Source organism: Trachurus japonicus, chromosome 15, assembly GCF_045865225.1.
Source record: "Trachurus japonicus isolate A0001 chromosome 15, Traja_1.0".
NCBI classification, from domain to species: Eukaryota; Metazoa; Chordata; class Actinopteri; order Carangiformes; family Carangidae; genus Trachurus; species Trachurus japonicus.
The window spans coordinates 15,063,866-15,085,479 of NC_140921.1; the positions used below are offsets into that span (position 1 = coordinate 15,063,866).

Genomic DNA, 21,614 nt, shown 5'->3' on the forward strand with positions numbered 1-21,614 from the left:
AGCCAATTGATATTTTCATATTTAAATAAGAAGCTTTTCAAGTCAGCATTCATGCAAGCAGAGGTGTGCCTTGTGTGCTTCTATGATACAGCACTTTTTTGGGCGTTAAAATCAGGTTAACCTATATTCAAGAATATTAGGCCTGTAGGACACAAGAGATTTACACCTGTGGCCGCCCTGGTCATTTCTGAGTGACGTGACACATTGGATGTTGGAGATTTTATAAAGCACCGAGGGTGCAGTTCAGCAGATTTAAATGGGGTTACCTGGAACATTGCAGATTAAATGATCTGATCCCACGTAAGGCTAATTAGGAATCTGCTTCTTACAGGGGAGACTGGTTCTCCTCATAGAAGAACACTCATCTCATAGCAATGTAAGCCCTTAAAGCCTAATGACTGGCAAAATTAATCAGTCCTTCAAGTTCACTCGACCATCTCTTAAGTGTAATTTGAAAGCGCCTCAGGATCTCCTTAATCTGTTATAAAAGATCTAGCTGGCAAAGCCTGTCCAGAGCCAAACCCTGTGTTTTCCAATGCAAACAAACATGAGCAGGATTTAAACCATCTTAAAGAGCATCACCACTCTTGTTGACTGCTGCTCATCCAAATCAACTCTCCATTAAACATAAGATCTGACTGTTTTTCGGACAACAGTGTAAGACACAGGATTATCTTTGGGTCAAGTCTCAGTGAGTACGATGGTGGTGATTAGTGCAGTCATCAAACCCACCTCCTGTTGTCAGATGAACAAAGTCTCTGTGGCCTTTTAAATGCACTTAAAGTAGTAGTTCATCATGCAGTTGTTCTTGTTCGTCCTTTACCCGTTCTTGCCAACAGAGGGCAGCATTGTAACATCGGCCCTGCCTCCCCGGAATCCCACACTGCCCTAACAACTTCAAACTTTCACCTCAGACTGATAAGTGTGCACCTTGTACAGACAGATGGCAATGAGAGATATGTCATGCAACTAGCAGCACACAGACAACATCAGGACAGAGGTATGGCGGACAAGAAAAACATTTCAAATCCATCTCAATGAAGAGTATCTGGGTAAAGTTACAGTACATACCGTAATATCTATGTTAGGCACTCACCACTGAGTCATAATAACAAATAATTTCCTTTATTACTGCATTTTACAATCTCATTTTCATCTTCCTAAAACTGCAGGTTTTGCAGACATTTGAGAGAAAGGCACTTTCACATTATAAAAAAACCTGTATTGCAGTTCACAATAATATGAGACATTAACATGATGAATTAATTAACATCCATACATGTGAAACAAAGAGGCACCGTAGGTAGTGATAAAACTGCATGGAACTTTCATAGAGGTCATACAGGTAAGTTGACAAACAGTAACAAAACTGTCTTAAAATGCAAAAAAAAAAGTGAAATCTACATGTTTTGTTTTTTTTGTCATGGTTCCTTCAGATATTACATGTAAATATATATATATATAAATGATTTCCCCCTCTTGGGATGTGCTGCTAAACTTAAAATATAAAATTTTAAAAATCTCAAGTTACGCTTAATTTATTAAAATACATAGCTTAAGTTAATAATGCAATAAACATCATAATGGATTTATAAATCACGTAGTTGTATAGGAATGTAAGAATGTACTGCTTAAGATAAATCATTTTGATTTGTTGATGACAAAGTACCCACCCCAACCAGAATTACTCATTATCTATAGCAATCTAGGTTTGTCACTCTAAATGACCATCTTATTGTATAAGATATAATAAAATATGTAAAACTCTCCCGAAGGGATGGATGAAATGTAGTAAACCCCCTTTAAGAACTATGTTTATGATTTTGTAGTACTGCTGATGATCTGAGCGTTGTGTTGATTACTCGTCCTTTTGAAGAGAGCTGTAGTAATCGACCAACACTTTCCAGGCCTTGGGGGCCATGAAGCCATCGGGAGGGTTTTCTTTACTCCGGGCCAGGTTCCTCATCTTGGTTCCAGAGATGAACTCAAACTCAGCTTTCCTAAAAGAGAGGGTCGGGAGTGAGACAAGTCAGTACGAGTGTTGAGGACTTATGATGAGGCCACAATTACAACTGCAGAGAAAACACAGAAATGTCTAGTTACAAACATACTGAATGTAGCTTCAGCTTCCTAATTCACATTGTCAGAGGTTTGGGAGCTGTTTGGGAGATTCATCCTGTAATCTGCTTGCAGTGTCAACAGGATAGGACACGGGGTCGTGGACGGATCACATATTTGTGAAATTCATATTTTTGTTTAAAATATTTGAGCGTACAAATGTGTGTAGGAGGATGTTATGTAACGCTACATCAGAGTTTCACAAGTCTATAAAAACGTGGCGATGCATTCGAATATAAGGAAAAAAAAACCTCTCCTGCACTTTGCCTTTCGTTTGCTCCTGTTTTTGTGCTCACTGGACGTCAATCCCAGTGGCTGCAAATCTTTCTTCACTCACCGCTCCGGGTCATAAAAGTCCATAGCCTTCTTTGTCTTGTTGTAGGCGGCTACTCTGAAGGGGATGATCTCCACAGAGGTGAGGCCTGGGGCCATTGTGAGGACCTTGCCTCCGTGCGTGGGTTCATAAAGGTCCTGTTTAGTCTCTGGGTGAGGCATGCCTGCTGGGTCCCGGCCAACAATGTAAAAGTTTGCCCCAGCAATCATTCTGGCTCTACAGTGCCACTGCACCTGTTCAGAAGAAACAGGAAGATGTGAAGGTTAATAATCTATCACACATGTGTTACTGATTGTCCGACTCAATAAGTTACTGCTCTGCACCTCTGTGGGTCCAGCATACATCATAGGCGAGGGGAAGATGGCAACAATGGTGTTGGCCGGGTCCAGGATGCCCTCTTCTAAGACCGCAGCATGCTGCTTCATCCGCCAGTCCAGAGGCACGTCGTCGTCTTTGGTCCAGCCGCCCAGCGGGTGCAGCAGGAGGACCGGGTTCTTGTACCCTCGCTCTAGCAGACGACGCTTGGTGTCCTGCATCAGCAGGGCGTGACCATTATGGACTGGGTTACGCAGCTGGAATGCAAATACTGCATCTAAGGAGGACAATGTGGAGGATCACAAAATTAAGTTCATATAACAAGACTGTTTGCAGCAATAACAGCAGTTTTACAGTTGTTTGAGCTGTTGAATTTCATGATTTGTGCAGCCCATAATATGAAAACATGCTCATCATGCCTTTCACGTCACTCAAATTGACTTCTTTTCTCAAATTTGGCAACAAAATTCCCTTTGGATTGTATTAAGGGAAATAATTTGATATTCTATGTTTTTCTTACCATCAGCGAATCCTTTGAGAAGACAAAAACCAGCGATGAATTGATCTTACCAACAAGTACCGTCAACACAGATCATTTCTGTGTGACACTGAGCTCCACCATGTCCAAAAACTATTAAACACTCACCAGCGTTGCACTGGGTGAAACAACAACTATGAACTTGAGCATTATTTTGTTTCAATCACATCATAACTACTCACACGTATACTAAACCTGGACTGTCTGAAAAGGTTTAGTTCCTTGGGAAAGTACAGAGACATGGATATCGTTGGCTTTTGTCTTTTCATAGTGTTTGTTAAAAATAAGAAAACACAGAATATCATCAGCATAATCCATTCTGTACACATCACAACATGCTTGCACCAGCAACAAAAACTCAAGAATGCTGAAAAACAATCACGACCAGACTATATACTGTATTGTGGTGTAGGTAAATAATAAAGGGCCTGGTCTTGAGCACAGCATTCATATCAAAGTGAAAAAGTGAGAGACCAAAAAACAAAACAAGGTGATCACATTCATTACTTTTCAGACAGACACCACTGTGTGTGTGTGTGTCTGCACTGATCACAGTCATCACCATGCAGCTTTTACATTTACCATTTTATTTATTCATCTGGTCCTTTGTCAAGTTTTTCTGAAAGACAAATGGTTCACTGCTAAATACATCACATTCATGTTGATGTTCACCGACTTCTTCCAACCCTTTGATGTGGGTATTTTATCTCTTCGAGGGCAGCAACCGGTCGCTGATTACAACAAATCATTCGCCATTTTGTCTCAGATCTCAGATTGTTACTGCAGTCTTGTGAGTAGGCTGGATTTTTCTAACCTGCTTTCATGTCTTTGAACCTCTGCTTGAGCTCCTGTGGAGTGAGGCGGTACTGGTCGAGTCCGTCATTCCATTTGATTCGCTCCAGCACCTCCAGGTCGCCACCCACCAGCCAATCGCCTCCCTCCATGACCATCTACACAAGGCCATAATCAGAGAATAGCAGTTAAGCTGTGTTTAACAGACAAATATTTAACCATAACTGAAATTAGTATTAATCATCATTGCCTTTGAACCGACTAGAATTATTCAATATTTTCCTCTGGCTTGATTAATGTTCTGTTGACTTAACTCTACTACTGCTGCTTCTCCTCAATAAGTAGCAGTTCAATATTGACACAGAAAAGTAAACGATGATTTGGGTGCTGAGAAGTTGCCGCCTGCAGCGCAATCACTTGGCAGACACTGAAATTAAAACAGTGTGTGCCGAAGACGTGACGAGAGCCTTGTTACCTTAATGTAAGGGTGTTGCGGGCAAGTGGTGCCCCACTGTCTGGCACAGCGTTCCTCCTTGCGGTGCACATAGAACTCGGGGTTCCTGAGGATCGCCACTCGCGAACCCTGGTACTCCAGAGCTACGGCCGCACAGCCGTCCAGCTCCTGCTTGACTTCGCTGCTGACAGCCAGGACGATGGGAACAGACAGGTTGATGGCACCACCTGAGACAGAAGAGGATGTAAAGATCTTAGATGTTGAACCGAGGCAAATATTAAGTCGTATTTCAAATATGTAATTTGCACTAAAGAAACAACTGCTGCTGTGTATGTAACAGTCATCACAACCCAAGATTAGGAGGGTTGATTCCCCTCACAACACCACTCTCCTCCTCAGAAGCTGCTCTTATAGCCTTTGTTACTTTACTTCTCCTTCGCACACGTTATGGATAGGAGAAGTCCTTAATTTCATTCGACTAGAAAAGATCAGATACGTTTTGAAGGACTCCCTTAGAAAATTTTACAGGATGTGGGACCCCTTATTTGTGCATGTTCAAGAGCTGGACTTTCCACCTATTCCAGAGTTAACTCATTATTTTGGTAGTAATATTAAAGTTGTGACATGACAGAGCTGGGACTGATCAACAGCTATACTGTATATTTAAATTTTAACTTTATTTTGTACTGATATGATTCAAATATCTTTACAATGCTATGTTATTGAGCTATTGATTGTCTTTAGTCTTTGTCTTGGGCTTTGTTCTTCAGTTTTTGTCCTCTCTTTCTTCTTTTTTTTGGTCCTGTACTGTTTTTATCCTGCCTGCCTGTGACCAGTGTTACTGTAATGTTGATTTGTTCTATTTGAAAGTACCAATAAACCGATTGTGGGAAAAAAAAATGTTGTTGAGTGTTGATTCCCACACAGGAGGTACTTGTACTCCAAGAGGTACTTGTACAGCCACCAGGAGGTACTTAGTAAATTTGTTAAAGGGACATTTCAACATTTTGGCAAATTCGCCTATTGCCATTGCCTAGGCAGAGACGTGAGCTGCTCAGCTAACGCAACGGAGGCTCATGGTATTTCTATGTTTCCCTCATCAAACTAAATACACAATCCACAATACTCCAAAACACTCTCGTGGACAAGTTGTGACCTGCACATTCGCCACGCTATGAAATAATAACGAATAATTGAACATGAAGTAAATACTCGGAACTACTTTCATATTTCATATGTATTTACCTCGAAAACAACTCCCTCTCTTACGTTCTATTATTATTTCAAAGCATGGCAAATGTGCAGGTCACAACTTGTCCACGAGAGCTTTTTGGAGTTGTTGGATTGTGTATTTGACTAGTTTGATTAGGGAAAGCCCGGAAATTCCGCGCCGTGCAGAGCTCACGTCTGCCCAGCTGATCTCAAAACAGGTTGCACTGATAATAATAAGGTAATGAACCTACCTGTAAGACTATAGGGAATATGGGAATAGGCGACTTTGCCAAAACGTTGAAATTTCCCTTTAAGGGTGCAATCAATTTGAAAAAAACACAAAATTTATCTCAAAATAAACTGGATACTGAATTTTTTTTATTCTACCAACAAATATACTTCCCAAACTGTTGCTGCTGCCTTGTAAGCCTGGGTAGTGAAGAGATAATGTCCTGGCAGGCAGCTCACAAGAGGAGTGTATCTAACAGCTCAGTCATCTCTTACCATCCAGCAGGTTGCCAAAGTGTAAGACCTGGAGGAACTCTCTCTCTCTCATGAAGCCCTTCAGAGGACTGGCCCAGCCCTCTGCCAAGACCTGCACCCACTGCAGATCCAACTGTGGACAAAGAATAAATGGCTCATTATCAACAGCCTGAAAGGGAGACGTGTGTCAACAGCATTGATGTTTGACATTCAATATACTGAGAATGTTGACACATTAATCAACAAGTCAGTAATCACACTACGAATGAAAGGCTCGATGAACTCTGCTACTGAGAAGAATCCTGGAAGAATGGAAAACAGACAAACTGCTTTCTTTTAAACTCACATATTGGCTCTAACCTTATGACCTCCACAGTATAGAGGCCTCATTGTGCTGAGTCTGAATGAGACGTGGCTGCTGCTGCTCTTTATGATCAGTAATATTAATATCCTCAATAAACCATAGTGAGATGTTCTGAGATAAAACGTTGTACATGTAGCTTTAGATGAGTAAAAAACTGAAGATATATTCAACATGTGTTCAAACTAATTATTACTGATCAGATGACTTTGGATGGAGTTTAATGCATTTAATGCATGGTACAGACACTGACTAAAGAAGACTTATATGTGGCCTATACTTATTACCTTTACTTGACTGGTCGATTCATTTTTTGTACATCTATGGATTTTTTTTTTTTTGTTTTTTTGAGAAATTAAAGTGACACCTTACTCAAAATGTTGCAAAATAAAATGCTTGGTATGAAATTCCAGTCACCTCCAGAGAACCGAGCTGAATGGTGATTTGATAAGACAATCCCATTAGTGTGTGTTTCAGTGCTTGTGTCTCCTCTTAAGGTTTTATGTCTTTATTGGTACCCAGGGAAACCAGAGTGGTCGTTAGTACACAGGGTCCACATGGGGCAGCATGTTTATGGGCTCATCATGAGCAGCTCGTCCATTTGCCGTGTGATAAAAAAGAAGCCTATATGCTGGAGCAGTGGGTTACCTTGGTGATGCTGATGGTGGGAAGCGTGTTTGCGTCAGCCACAGCGAGCGTCAGCTTGTTCTCCGGAACAAAGAGTTCATTCACCTCCTCCATGATTTCGCCTGGTACAATATTCTACATACAAGAGTGAAAAGAGGGATATGATGATTGATTTCATGACTCATCAATTTATTGTTTGGTCTTTTAAATGTCATAAAATGTCAAACAGGCACACATCACAATTTCCCACAACCAAAAATGATGTCCTCTAATTATTTATTTCATCCAACCAAGGGTTCAGAATCTGAAGGTGTACAGAGCAGAGGACATTTTAAAGGACCCCACACATCCCTCTCACAGCATGTTCACAATCATGCAGTCAGGAAGAAGGTACAGAAGCATCAAAGCAAGAACCACTCGCCTGTTGAACAGCTTCTTCCCCACAGTGATCAGACTCCTTAACAAAAGAATGTGAATTGCATAAACTGATTTTTTTTTAGAGTGTTTATCTAATGATAATTTTTATTCTCTTTTATTTATGATCATTCATTTTATATGTTGTTTTTAATTATACATGTTTTACTTATTTATTGTTGAAATTAATGCACTGATCTTGATCTCGAACGGTGGATGTGTGAAACATAATTTCGTTTTTATGTGACGCATAAGAATGACAAATAAAACCTATCTATCTATTATCTAGTTCTTTTGTCCTTGTGGGTGTTATTGTTTCTTATCCTACCAAGTAGTTCATTGAGCTCGTTGCAGTTTAGTTAAATATTTGTAACTTTCTGTGGTTGTTTGATTTGAACAGATGAAAAGGGGATCCATGCTTAAGTGAATAAACTTTGCTCTTATATAGTAATATTACCAGCTGCCTACTCAACAGTTTCTTTCAAGATGTGATCGTAACTGACGTCAGTTATGACAGTTTAAATTTGTCATTTACTCCCACTACTACATGAGAGGTTTCCAAATAATGAAGTGAATTAGTCAAAACATGGTGAAGCAGTCAGAAATGTGGCCATGACTCAACTTCATGGAAGTGTATTGTGACAAGACTGCTACAAATCTTGCCTCGGGACTTTTGTTATGCAATGCAGCAGATGCATGTAAATGCATGTTTATAACTGATTCTGCTGACTTACTCACAACATTTGATCTTTTGCTTCTTCAGCGCCACTTTGCATGTTACAATCACAGATCTGAGTCTCTGTTCTCAACTGCTGCTTTAAATATTTATACCATATTTATCAATTACAGGGAACACAGCAATAAAGTAAATAACTTGTGCCTCAGTGTCAAGGTTTGGGAAGAGAGTCTGTGCTTAAGTGCACTTCACCAACAAAGCATGACCCTTGGCAGCAGAAGCAAACCTACTGGTATTATCCTTCAAATCTGTGCATACAGCTGTTCACTGCACTACCCAATACTTCAGTTTTGACAGGTGTGGCCCTTGTCACACTTTTTTCAGTCTGACTTGTAAGTGACTTGCCATAGTTTCACACTACTGTCACTATTATTATCTGACTACAGCGATGATGTAGGGAATCATGCGAGTGTGGGAAAGAACATCAAAGAAATGCTTCCAGCATCTCTTTCCTGTTAAATTCTTCATGTCTGGACTGGAATATCCAGAACTGACACGATATTAATATTTAGAACCCAGAATAAAACATGTGTGTGCCTGTGACTAAACTATTATGAGCTATCTATATTTTCTTTCTCCAGAAAATGTCAATTGTTTCTGAAGAATTTGGGAAAGAGAGAAACAGAAATTCTGGTCTGTCACACCCACCTGGTCCCTGAGCAGCTCCAGTACTTGGTGAAGACACTCATTCACTGTGAGCTCGCCTGTTTTCAGGACCAGCTCTGGTACCTCAGGACGCTCGTAGTCTGAATCAATCCCAGTAAAACCTGGAAATAAATGTAAAACAATAAGATAAATGTCAGTGATACCCTGTAACCACTCAGTCCATTTCTTCTTGTACAGCCACATGCCCCGTGGATGTGGAAAGGGTTTGATTTCATTTGAATAAGTCAGAGTGGTGGCAAGTTGAACAGGGAACATTTATTCTTCCACAGACCTTTAATCTCTCCAGCACGAGCCTTCTTGTAAAGTCCTTTTACATCTCTGCTCTCACACACCTCCAGAGAAGCATGGACGAACACCTCAAAAAATGGCAGCCCAGCACTCGCATGGATCTTCCTCGCTTCCACGCGATCCTGTGGAGGAGAATAACACATGTATTTCAATTAAATACACTTTCAACTGCGTGTGCGCCGTCACATGAAAGCGGACTGTTTTCTGACCTTGTCAAACGGAGAGATGAAACTGGTGATGCAGACAAGCCCGGCATCTGCAAACAGTTTAGCCACCTCCGCAACGCGCCGGATGTTTTCCTCGCGGTCTTCGGCGGAGAAGCCCAGGTTCTTGTTCAGGCCATGGCGAATGTTGTCTCCATCCAACGAGTAGCAAGGAATAGCATGGGACACCAGATACTCTTCTAGGGCAAAACTGATGGTTGTCTTCCCAGCGCCGGACAAACCTAGTAGGAAAATGTAATGAGACATATAGTATAAGCATGATGGGGGGAGTGGGTTGAATGAACTTCTTCCAGTGTGTGGTTAGTGTGTGTAGGAGTAATAAGCCCCATCATGACTAACAGGTGGATATCATACAAGACATGAAAGATTTACCAGTGAGCCAGATGGTACAGCCTCTGAAGCCTCCTCTGGTGCCCACCACCTGGCCTCTCTTGCTCCGGCTGACATGGTGGGCCTGGTACACCACGTTGGTCGACCTGTTGAGATTCTGAAACAGAAGAAAAACAGGCTCAGACAGAGGCAAAGCGGAGTGATTCATACTATTGTTACAGAAAACAGGGAAACAGTAATTAACTTTACAAGTGCATCACACACATCCTAACTCCTCTTTGTCTTCCAGGTCTGGTTGCGTGTGTGGGTTTACTGTTAGCACAGACGTGAGAAGAAAGAAGTGTAGACACAGGGTCTTCAGACCTGAGACTTATTGCTGTGTCATGTCAGGCCACTTTATAGAGACATTGGAGCTCCGCCACTGGTTAGTGTTGATCAGTGGTTCTACACGCCCTGCCCAGAGTGACGATGTGGAGCAGGCTGTGGATAAATGGGGCTGTATTGACTTCTAGTAGGGGAGGGGTAGAGGAGGGAGGGAGAGGACTGACTGGACAATGTGTCCAGTGTGCTGCCTGCAGCCCAGCGATGATGTGGCAGTGCTCGTGCCCACACGTTTGCCCTCTGCACCCACTCTCCCTCCTTACATCCATCCCATGGCTTGACTTTTCTGCTTATTAACACCCCCCTCTACTCACCCTCCTCCTCCTCCCTCCTCCTTTCAATCACTGTTTCACTTTGCCAACAACCTGTCCTTCACACCTCCACCCAGTACGACAGCAGTTAAAACATGATATTTGCTTTCACTGGGTTTCATGTTACATATGACAATCTGCATTTAAGGAGCTCTTTCACTAACACACACATACACACAAGACAAAGGTGTATTTCAGTCCGAGCATAATGTTTTCTTTATGGCTGTCCTTATTGAGAAGTGGTTCCATAAATTTGCTGGGTTTCAGCTGGGTACATATCAATGGTCTCTGGCCTGACATTCGTTTTAAGGGTGTTAACTGACACCCTGACACTAAACAATATTAAATAAGCTCCAATGGTGAGAATATGCTCCATAATTAGTGTATGCTCCTTTAATTAGCTGTAGACAAACTGCATTCTTCCTGACATAGGAACAACTTCATTCCTTTAGTCAGACTCCCACTATAGACACACACTGTACTGTCAGCGTGCCCAGGAACATGATGTTTTATTTTGGTGGATAAAAAAATGTGGGTTTGCTCAGAAGAAAACTTTTTGCAGACATGACTTTATCAAAAAACACCCTTTCACCTCATACTATTCATCATATTTAAACCATTTTCCCTCACTTATTTCACTCTTCTTTTTTTTTTATCTAATCAGACTGTTGAGAACATTTTCCAGCTGAATTTCTGTGTATGAAACATGTAAACTTGTGTTATTGTTAATCTGAAAGACGTTATGTAACTCCATTCTTTTACTCCCAGCTCAGCCTACATCCTCCCTCCCAGGAAATCACAACAGATAAAAAGGATTAAAAAAACAAAACAAAAAGGCAGTCTGAAATGTCTCAAAGGAACTTACATGCGGTAATGTGGATAGTCACATTATTTTCACAATAACTAACATTTTGGGTGAATAAAATAACCCACAAAACAGTATAATGATAGTTGATTTCTAGAGCCACAACTAACTGTTATTTCCGTCATATAGGCTAATGTATAATCATATATAAAATATCCAAAAGTTTTAAAGTTTTAAATTGTCAGTCATCGCTTAATGATGGATATTCAATTCATAATATTGCAGAAAAGTGAGTGTGAAAAGTGATACCCTAGTTTATAAGGTGGAAATGCATTATCTACAAAGTTGCACACGGCTTTTAATTTTAGGCAACATCATAGCTATAACATGTCTGATTCATCTCATCTTTTTTTCCAAGGATAACTTGCCATGCTGTCCAAGTGAGCAGCATCAGTCTGCCATCTCACAGTGGCCTCTTTCTCCCCCACCCTCACAAGACATCCTATGTTATGAATGGACCAAACAGACATGGATACGTTACTACAACAACCAGCCTATTCAGAGCCCTGCCGTGTCTCTATAACCATCACACCTAGTAGCTGCAGTAACTAAGAAAGGCAAAAAAAAAGTGAACATGGCGATGTAGAAAATTTTGACCCAGAGTTAGTTTATAGAGGAGAAAAAGTTTCCTATTGTGCCAACTTTACGCTGCTGCTGCTGTTGCTGTCTTGCCCCAGACGTCTGTGGAAAAGAGTGTCGTCAACAGCTTTGGCACATTCAGATGTTGAGTAGTGGAAATCACAGCACTATCTATGAATAACACCCTGACATGACACATAGGCTACATTATGAACCTAAAGCACATTCCTCACACATTCTTCCCTGCTCTCCTGACACTTCTTTTCCCGTTTTCTATCTCCCATATCTACTCACCGTACGAAGCTTTTTCACTCCGGACATTTCGCACACCAAGAGTAACACCGACCAAAGGACCGCTCGTTCGCTTCGAGTCGCAACCTGCGGAAACTTTTAGGCTACAGTAATAACCGAAGGAGACGAGTCGATGGGCTTTTAAAAGGGACTACCAAGACACGTAGCATTTCGCTGGCCCAGCCTCAAGCGAGCCCTCCTCCTTTCTACGTCCAAAAATCTGCATAATGTGCCGGATAGCAGCCAATACTCAGGCGGAACGACACGGCGGGGGCCGAGCACCGTGGCCGGCAGGACCACTCGGAGGTTGGGCATGATTCTCTTATACAGCCGGATTAAATTAACAGCACTAGTTTATCTCTCTACTCTCACCAAACTGCACCGTTTCACAGGCTTTGCCACTGACTGATGTCACACTCAGCTAAAGTTACAGCCTGATTTTCTGGTGCAGCCATAAGTGAATCAGCTGTTAACTGAATTATATAGGTTAAAACACAAATATAGGTCGTGTTAATTTATAGGCTACTTTTATGGAAAATGGCAGCAGGTTGCAGTCTTCTGCCTGGAAACACACCCACTTACTTTATGTTATTGCTAAAGAGTTACACAGTGCTTCACAGATAGAGTAATTAACCTTCTTACTAAGGAAGTTAATATTAAGGTGGGAGAACATGGTAATAAAACCCACTAACATTAATTAAGCCTTTAAAGATATTCAACGAGAAGGTTTTAGCCTACATGTAGGCAATGCAGCTAAAGTCATTTTATAGTTGATTAACCATATTACTTGTGCATCTTATGAAACAATGCGTTTCTGTAATAACTATGCATTTCTTGAAGAAAATGCTTGTGAATACTAAAGGCTGGAGCTATTTCTTGAAAATAGAACTTGTAAGCTGAATACTGAAAAAAAAAAAAAAAAAGAAATCCTGCATGTTTAAGTGTCATGTTTGGAGAGTTGGAAAAGTTGAAGTTGTTGCCATGTTAATGAAGCTGAAGCAATAGTTGAAGATTTGAAGAAGGAGGTTGAATTTTGTGGTTGAAAAGTGTCTGAATTGTTGAATAGTAGGTGGAAACTTTATACAAATTGAAGTCTGTTGTACTATATTGAAAACTGTGACAATAAACAGCAAGCAACTGAAAAGAATGAAGAACTGTTTAAATCATTCAAGCTAAAGTGTAACAGTTGTGGTGGGTGGAACAGCTTAAGTCAGGACATGAAGAAGCTCAAAATCCTAAAATCTTCATTTGGTGAACAAACTGAGATGTATTGAATAGAAAGACATTATTGAAGATGTTTAAAGAAAAAAAAAAGAAAAAAAGATATGCACAAGAACAGATCAAGTAGCAGAGAGAAATAAACAAGGCTTCAGTCTGTGGCTCCATCATAGCTACAGGGTCTCTGTCAGTGGGAATCAAGCCCACAACCTTAATATCAAGAGTCACACTTTGAGCCAGTCAGACAGACACAAGATTGTCTCTCTCTGAACACTAAATTAAGGAGCTGTTTAACTATGTGTGTGTTTGTTCATTAGAATTTAATCACACAAAAAAAGAAACTCCCAAATGTTTTACTGACGCTACAGTCAATATGTCTAGCATTAACAAGTCTATTGTGTATGCAGCCTTCAGGTGTGTGTGTCTATGGGGGTGTGTCTGTATATTGGGGTTAAACCACAATGGCTAATTGAAAAGTTCAATCAGTCATAGTAGTATGTGTCCAGTGCTGCAAGGTGCTGCTAGGTGTGAGAAGGCTGCGCCGCCATCTACGTGCCGGGTCAGAGAGAGAGAAAAATCGGTGAATTGGTGAAGTTGGTGAATTGGTGTTGGTGAATGTACAAAAGAACCTTTAAGTAACAATTAAGGCTGCAAGCAGTGTTGAATGGGCCCTCGTGTCCATTGTCCTGCAGGGAGCTCATGGCACGCCATCGTTAAAGTGGTCTGCAGGGACCATATGGCAGCTGGCATGGTGTACTGCATTTTATCTGTATTGTCCATTAAATCTCCCAGGTGGAGCCAGAGATCACACAACAAGCAAGTATCTGTCTGTGAATGAGACAATAGAGGGAAAGTGTAATGGTAATTAAATAATTGTCTGTAAAGAGTTACCTCCCGTCTTCAGGAGGTGGCACTGTGAGTAGAACTCATGTGAGTATGCAGTTGTTCAGTTGAAGAGTGTCATCACACATAATGGGAGACACGACAATGTATGAAAATAAAACCACTCCCTGACCTCATTTCAGGTGTGCAGGTGTATTCAGCATGAGTGTCATTAAAAAACTAAAGAAAGGCATTTCCTGTCAGAGTGTGGCACTGAGTCAGTATTTGCACAAAATAATAAGATGTGAAGTGTTTGTAAACCAAATGAGAAGAGGAGGAGAACAACCTGCTGGGAGCCATGAATATCATTATGAAATGTGATGTTTCATTCATCCATTAGGTGGTACTGTGAATGTAACCAAATATGGGCAGGCAGATGTGTTCAAAGGTGAACTCTTACCACACAAACCAAATCTTGGCCAATTTGGACTATGTGAGTTATTATGAGTTGATGTTCCATGGCGGATGGATCGAAATTTGCCGCGCCACACGTGCAGCCTGTGGATTGGGTCAAAAGTGTAGGACTGGAACATGGTATTTCCTATTTCCACATGGGGGCTGATGCTGAATATTAGCATATGGAGGCATTCAGGCTGTGTTCCCTGTCATATCCGGAAATTTTTAAGCAGTTTTAATGATCAATAATGGCATGCAGCACCGTACCGGGCAGGGCCATTGACGAAAAGACAAGCCATTTCATTTTCACCACCAAGGTCTTTTCATTAGCCTACTCCAAAAAAATTTGCAATGTGGAGGTGTTAACAGGCATGTTGTACCAAGAACTGCTCAGGGTGGTAAAACAGGTCTGTTCCAAGTTAAACTTACTTGAAGGCAAGGACAGTATAGATGTGCTCACTCACGTCATCTAACTGTTTCAGACAATAGGTCTGTTCCACGTTAAACTTACTTTAAAGTCAGGACAGTATAGATGTGCTCACTCATGTTATCGTGTCAGCCAATATAGCAAGTGGAAGACATAAGGCCATGAGGCATGTTTGAGTGTAAATCAACCACAGTCAATATCCTGGTCTGAATCTAATGTGTGTGTGCTCAGGGTGATAGCTAAGGTACTGTATAGTACAGTATAGATGTCCACACACCTGACAGAAAATGAAATGTTGCCAAACTGCCGATATACTGGCTACATTACATGATGTTACGCTATGTGACGTTATGTCCATCTTCCTATCACTCTGTCTAAAAGACTTGTGTGTCAGCCTGCTCTCAGAGGTTGCCCTGGTGATTTTACCAGCTCAGTTTTTACAGTGTGACACAGGGACACATACACATGTATGGGAGAAAGGGGTCTACAAACCTCTCAAACTCCTTTAACTTAAGACAAAGCTGTACCTAATATGGACCAAGAAATGTAACATCCAAACTGCAAGACCTTCTTGAACATGTTATTTTGACGTTTCCAGAGTAAAAATTGTGGAAATTTGTGCAAGTTAAAAAAAGAGGCACTCCTGCTTTTTTCTGTCATGGCCTGTCCTTAGTTTCTGTTTTATTTTGAGGTTCCTGTCTTGTCTTCTTGTGTCCTCCCTCTTGTGATTACCCAATGTGTTTCAGTGTGTTGATTTGACCGCCTTTGTCTCATTCCCTTGGGTGTTTAACCTGTATGTTTTCTCATTTTCCTTGTCAAATTCTCCCCTGCCAGTTCCTTGTGAGTTTTAATAAATAGTTAATAATTAATACTTTTTTAAATGCAGAAAATGTGAAATATTTTAAACATTTTAAATAACATCAAAAAGTTTTATGTATCCAGTAATCTCCAGAAAAAGCTGACCGGTTTGATGACCAGCACCCACACCATTAACAGCATTCACACTAATTACCAATGTCTCCTTGGTTTGTCAGCTAGAGCCTTGTCACTGTCCTTTTACAGGTGGAAAACACATCTTGTCAGTATTTTATTAATGCTACCACAACACATCCACTCCATCATCATCTTTCTGTGGTATTTATTACCAGAAAAAAATAACCCTTTTTAATAAGAATGTAGTTTGTACATCGTTGGCTTTATGCAGTAGATATTAAGATAAAAGATTATCAAGATAAAGTTCTTTGGCAAATGCTTGTTTCATAATCAGACACTTACACGGGTTAATGAATGGGTTTTTCACTTGCTAACAAGCCACTTGTAGTTTTAAGTGAGTGAGTCACCAATGACAGGTTTTAATCTATCTGTTTAAAATGTGAATGAAAAGCAAAAGTTGTTCTTTTTGGCACAATCACAAAGCTGGATGATTTAAAAAAGCATACAGACATACTGTATGTATAACCACCAGATTTGTGATACTCTATTTTATATCAGAATAAGGGACATAACAGGAAGTAGTGTAATCGTAGATGTGTGGGTAACTATATTTTGCTGATGACATGACATTGACACAAAGTTGAGGTATGTTGCATAAGTTGAATTAAACCAAAAAGTCATCAATATCAGAGTTGCTGATGGCTGTAAGGATATAGGCTACCAGAAACAGCTGCAAAGTATGTCAGTATAAATGTCAAATGACTTGTGAGGGATATATTATGTAACACTGACCACACAATCTCCGATCTAGCAGCCACGAATGGCAGCAGACTTCAGTTCAGGAAATGCTTCAAGTGCTTCTTGAGAAAGAGGAACACAGTACAGAGATTCGTGAGATATATGGAGTTCATATGCAGGGCATATAGAACGTGTACACTCCAAAAATATATTCTTTATGCAACAATGAAAAAATATTCTATAAAGGAATTGTAATACTGTGCTGATGAATTTGAAACTAAATTCAATGCCTGGGCTCATGCTGTGTTTTAATGTCACCAGATCTGCCTTATTTGCTGCTGTTAAAATGTGATGTGTTGATTTATATAGGAGAAACATCCAGACTGAGATGCTCCCATTTGAATACAAGTCTCACTGCACACAATAAAAGCGTTATAATATCTTCTTCTCCAATGCACCTGGTCAACCTTGTTTGAAGAGCCGACACTCAGTCTCAAAGTCACAACCTTGGAGCAGCTCTCCGTAGTGCTCTCTGACCTCCTGGTAGAGCGGCATGGAGGCCTGCTGGGCGGTCAAACCAGGGAAAGTCACAGGCTTCTCATTGAGCAGCGGCTGCAGCCTCAGGTCACCTCCCCCACAGTCATACAACACTAAGAGTAAGTTAGCTGCGTAGGGCAACATACGGCTGGTGCGGAAGAAGCGGTTGGTCTGTGTGGCGTAGTTGGTCGATGTCAGGGCTTCACTGTCCCTGAAGAAGCCCAGCAGGGTGAGCAGTGGAAGGATGGTCTCTGCGTGGCCGATCTGGACCGTCACAGCTTCCGTCACCTGCTGGCCAGACCTGACAAATAACATAGATGACGTCAGTGTCAAGTCTGAAAAATGTATTGAGGTGCATTATCCAGATAGCTTAGTTGTAAGTTCAGCCTGAACCACTGTGGACACTTATTAACCTAAAACAAAGCATTGTGGATCGTTTTTTCATTAATTAATCAATTTATGAGTTAACTGCCAACACTTTTGACAATGATGTCTAACATCCAACAGTACGTTGTGTCCATGACAACTTGTCCCTGCACAGTCACTACAAGGGTCTTACTTCATTGAAAACCATTGTTAAAAGTTAATTAGTGACATGCTCCTTTTAATACAGTGCACATTTTCACCACAGTTTATCTTCATCACCCATACACCTCTCAACTGCTGTACATACTGTCACACAAAATATTAAGAGATGTACTAACATGTTGTTGTTGTTGTTTTTAATGGGATTGACAAAAACAAAACTATATCAGGGCACCACATGTGACTTTTATGAGCCTTTCTGAACATAAAGTTTTACTCACTTGGTCTCGTCGGCTGCTTTATCCAGGCGACTGAACAGATCGTGGAAGAGGATGCAGCTCGACTTGCTGTTGATGTCATAACCGTAGCTTCTTTTCCAGAATTGCTTCAGGTCATTTGCATACTCCAAAACCTGATGAAGCAAGATAAGTACAAAACAGAAGGTAGTCTGGATGTGGATGGGGGCTTTGTGTCAGGACTTTAGAAGAAAAAAAGATAAAAATCTTGCAGTGTTCTTCTCTTATGCAAGGTAACATTTCAGGCTACCTGAGTGTTGGGTCAGAGAGTAACACAAGATACAAAACACTCTTTGTGACATGGATAATACCAAACTGTTTCCCAGGGAATGAATACTGGGGCAGCAGAGAATGCCTTACCCAATTCATGTTTCTAAAACAATCAGTAGGTAAGGTCTCTCTCTCTCTTTCTCTCTCTCTCTTTCTCTCTGACTTAACTAAACCAACAGATGTAATACTGTGTAGGGCCTCTAGCTTAATTTAATTTACAGCCACTACCTACACAAACAATAAATTTGACATAACATTTGTCATTTTGATCCAATAAGGTGTCTTTGGAGGTACTACTCTTCACATTAGTTATGGGTCTACGCTTAATGGTGACAGGTACTTCTCACAGGACTACAAAGGTCTGTTTTGTTACGTTTTCTTTTTGTTCCTCTTGAGGTTTATGGTTTCTTGCAGAAGTGCTACTGGTAGATTTTCGTGAATCATTGTGATAAAACTGTGGACAACTTGACTAGAGACCATAACAACAAAGACCAAAACAAAACATCCACTGCTAAAGAAGCATCTTATTTGTCCACATTGTGATAAATGATTAACAATGAATGTATTTAGTGAAAACAAGATGTTCTGGTTACTGACCCACAAACATCTCCTTCAACCTTTGTGACAGAATCTGAGCTGAAGGTGAATAAAGGTGACATTTGATGATACTGCAACTTTAAAATACGCAATCATTAAATAGCTGAGGCCCATACCAGTGCATCCACTTCATCGAAGAGCTGACACCAGGGGGAGTTCACGGTCTTGATGGCAAACTCATATGCACACAAATAAAACGCAGCTTCAGCCATATCTGTGTGAGACAGGTTGCAATAAAAATGTTAATAAGTAGTGAAATGAGACACGTGAGGCTGCATTTAAAATAAACACAAAGGAGAACACTGGGAAAAGGGCTCAGTGTACCTGAAAACGACTAAAGTTCAATGGATTACTAACTTGGTGCAGGTCTTGGTGGACATTTTCAAAGAAGAAAACAGCTCCACCTACTGTGCAGATAATCACTGTGAAATATTGTATGACCAATGAGATGTTCTGCAGACCAGTGAATCTGTTTCATTGCTAATGCTTTATTTTACGGGGCCCCTCATTTTCTGTAATTTACTAGAAAGGATCTAATATGTGACGGTAATTTCCCTGGGAGACTCTAGGAGAGGATGATAACTTGGCTGGGGAACTGTAGACAGCACTCAATAACTGTGAGTGTAACCGAGAAGTCTTATACTAAGCGCACAGCAGATTAGCTGAATACAGAAAGATATGATATTGATTTAAAGTTCAATATAAGTGAATGAGATCATTCTTTCAATGACAAATGAATAGATTTAAATGGAGCACTCTTTCAGGAAATATCTATAACTCTGATATCTAATGAAATACTAAATAACCTTGTCTCCACTGATACAAATCTGTAAATGTCACTAAGTAGTACATTTAATATTCAATATTGTACTAGACTCAATATTATTGAAGTCTGGATATTTATGCATTAAATTAATATTTCCTTTTTATACTTTGTGCTTCTTCTATTCTATACTTATTTGACAGTTCTGCTCACATATAGTTGTATTTTATCAAATGATCACAAACCTGCTAATATATAAGTGTACATATACGAATGTAGGAGTACTGATAGGTCTCAGTGCAAACTATAAACAAGCTCTCATCTATTGTAATGTGCTGTGTTCATACACTTGAAAGAAACCCAGTGCATGTGTGTGCATTCACCTAAAGCTCTGAATACAGGACTCTTGTTTGTAATTGAGTATCATCTAATGTTGTACTACTTGGTGTTCGGCCTAAATGAAGGATCTGAGGAGTCCGCCACAACTGACCATCTGTGATGTCATTGTATGGGACTTGAAGAAGGTCTGCTATCTTCTCCTGGACCCTCCTCATCTCTGGCCCCCGATTGAACTTGTCGACCTCCGACAAAGCCGTGGCGTTGTCGCTGACCTCCTCCACAAATCTGGTGCACTTGTCAAAGAACCTCATCAGAGCATCGTTCACGGCGTGGTCAAACTCCTTATCTGGGTGGAGAAAAAGGGGAAAAACATTTACTTCAAATGCATCTAAGTGGTAAAAAAAAAGAAAAAGTGATGGTGTGATGATTACCATGGTGATAGGCTACCTTTAATACCCCACAGCTCTGTCAGTCCGGCCTTAAAGGACAGTGTGCTGTTGACACACCTGTGCTTTGAGCTGGTGATGAACTTGATGAGTCCACCTCGGAGCTTCTCCTCGGACACCAGTGAGGGGAACAGCTTGGACAGCCTGACGGCCAGATGCTTGTGGTCGTTCACACCTTTCTGGACCAGTCGGCCGTCCATGTCGTCAGTGTACCACATCGTCCACTGGGTCTTGATTTCGCGCAGCCAGTTCTTGTCCCCACGGGCGCTGCTTTTGACGAGGTTGTACAGTTTCTTCATCTTCTTGACGTTTTTAGTCGTCGGGTATCTGGTGCCGTGTCTTATTATTGCAGTCAAGTGAATTTTGCGACATTGCGCCGACGGGGGCTGCAGGATCGATGTGTTTACAGCCAGTATGTCCTCTATGAGATGCGGGTTCACTTCCTCATACCTCCCTTTCGTACTGAAATATTTGGCGATCGCCGGAATATCTGGGTTGTCCACGTCATTGTGAAAGCAACAGGAAATGCTGATCGCCGCGACGAGATGGATAACGATGATTTTCCACGAAACGATCGGCATGATGCGGCCAAATAGCTTGTTGTGATGTATATGGCCGTGTGTGTGTGTGTGTGTACATAAACCCTCCGGACCCCCCCCAAAACGTGTGACGTCATCCACGCGGGACTGTTCAGCCAGCCAACCCGTTACTCTAACGGAGCGACACAGACTATTATGGACTTTGAACATTGCTGCTGAATTTCCAAATAGGCTATTACCCGGTAGTTCTCTGTTATCGTGAAAGTAGCCAAACTTGTGACTTTGTATAGTTTCATCATCATCCCTTTTCCTGTGGATTTGCCCTATCTGAGAAAGCTCATCTCATAAAAACAAGTTAACAACAACAACACATTTTTTAAAATCACATT

General features: G+C 40.9%; 2 protein-coding genes across 2 annotated transcripts; both read right to left on the bottom strand.

Annotated features, from left to right (window-relative positions):
* Positions 1-1,106: 1,106 nt before the first annotated feature.
* On the bottom strand, positions 1,107-12,358 carry LOC146973381 (bifunctional 3'-phosphoadenosine 5'-phosphosulfate synthase 2-like). Its single transcript, XM_085799874.1, has 12 exons — positions 12,323-12,358; positions 9,935-10,049; positions 9,548-9,783; positions 9,322-9,460; positions 9,033-9,151; positions 7,256-7,369; positions 6,268-6,379; positions 4,573-4,778; positions 4,120-4,255; positions 2,776-3,044; positions 2,456-2,685; positions 1,107-2,000 (listed from the first exon to the last, which is right to left on the bottom strand). Exons 1-12 carry the CDS (start codon positions 12,347-12,349, stop codon positions 1,859-1,861), a joined length of 1,845 nt encoding a protein of 614 aa, XP_085656000.1. The 5' UTR covers positions 12,350-12,358; the 3' UTR covers positions 1,107-1,858.
* Positions 12,359-16,316: 3,958 nt separating this feature from the next.
* minpp1a (multiple inositol-polyphosphate phosphatase 1a) lies at positions 16,317-21,359 on the bottom strand. The gene is made up of 5 exons (XM_085799877.1): positions 20,688-21,359; positions 20,392-20,586; positions 19,255-19,352; positions 18,257-18,387; positions 16,317-17,751 (listed from the first exon to the last, which is right to left on the bottom strand). The coding sequence occupies exons 1-5, from the start codon at positions 21,265-21,267 to the stop codon at positions 17,376-17,378; spliced, it is 1,380 nt and encodes a 459-aa protein (XP_085656003.1). The 5' UTR covers positions 21,268-21,359; the 3' UTR covers positions 16,317-17,375.
* Between the last annotated feature and the right edge of the window lie 255 nt (positions 21,360-21,614).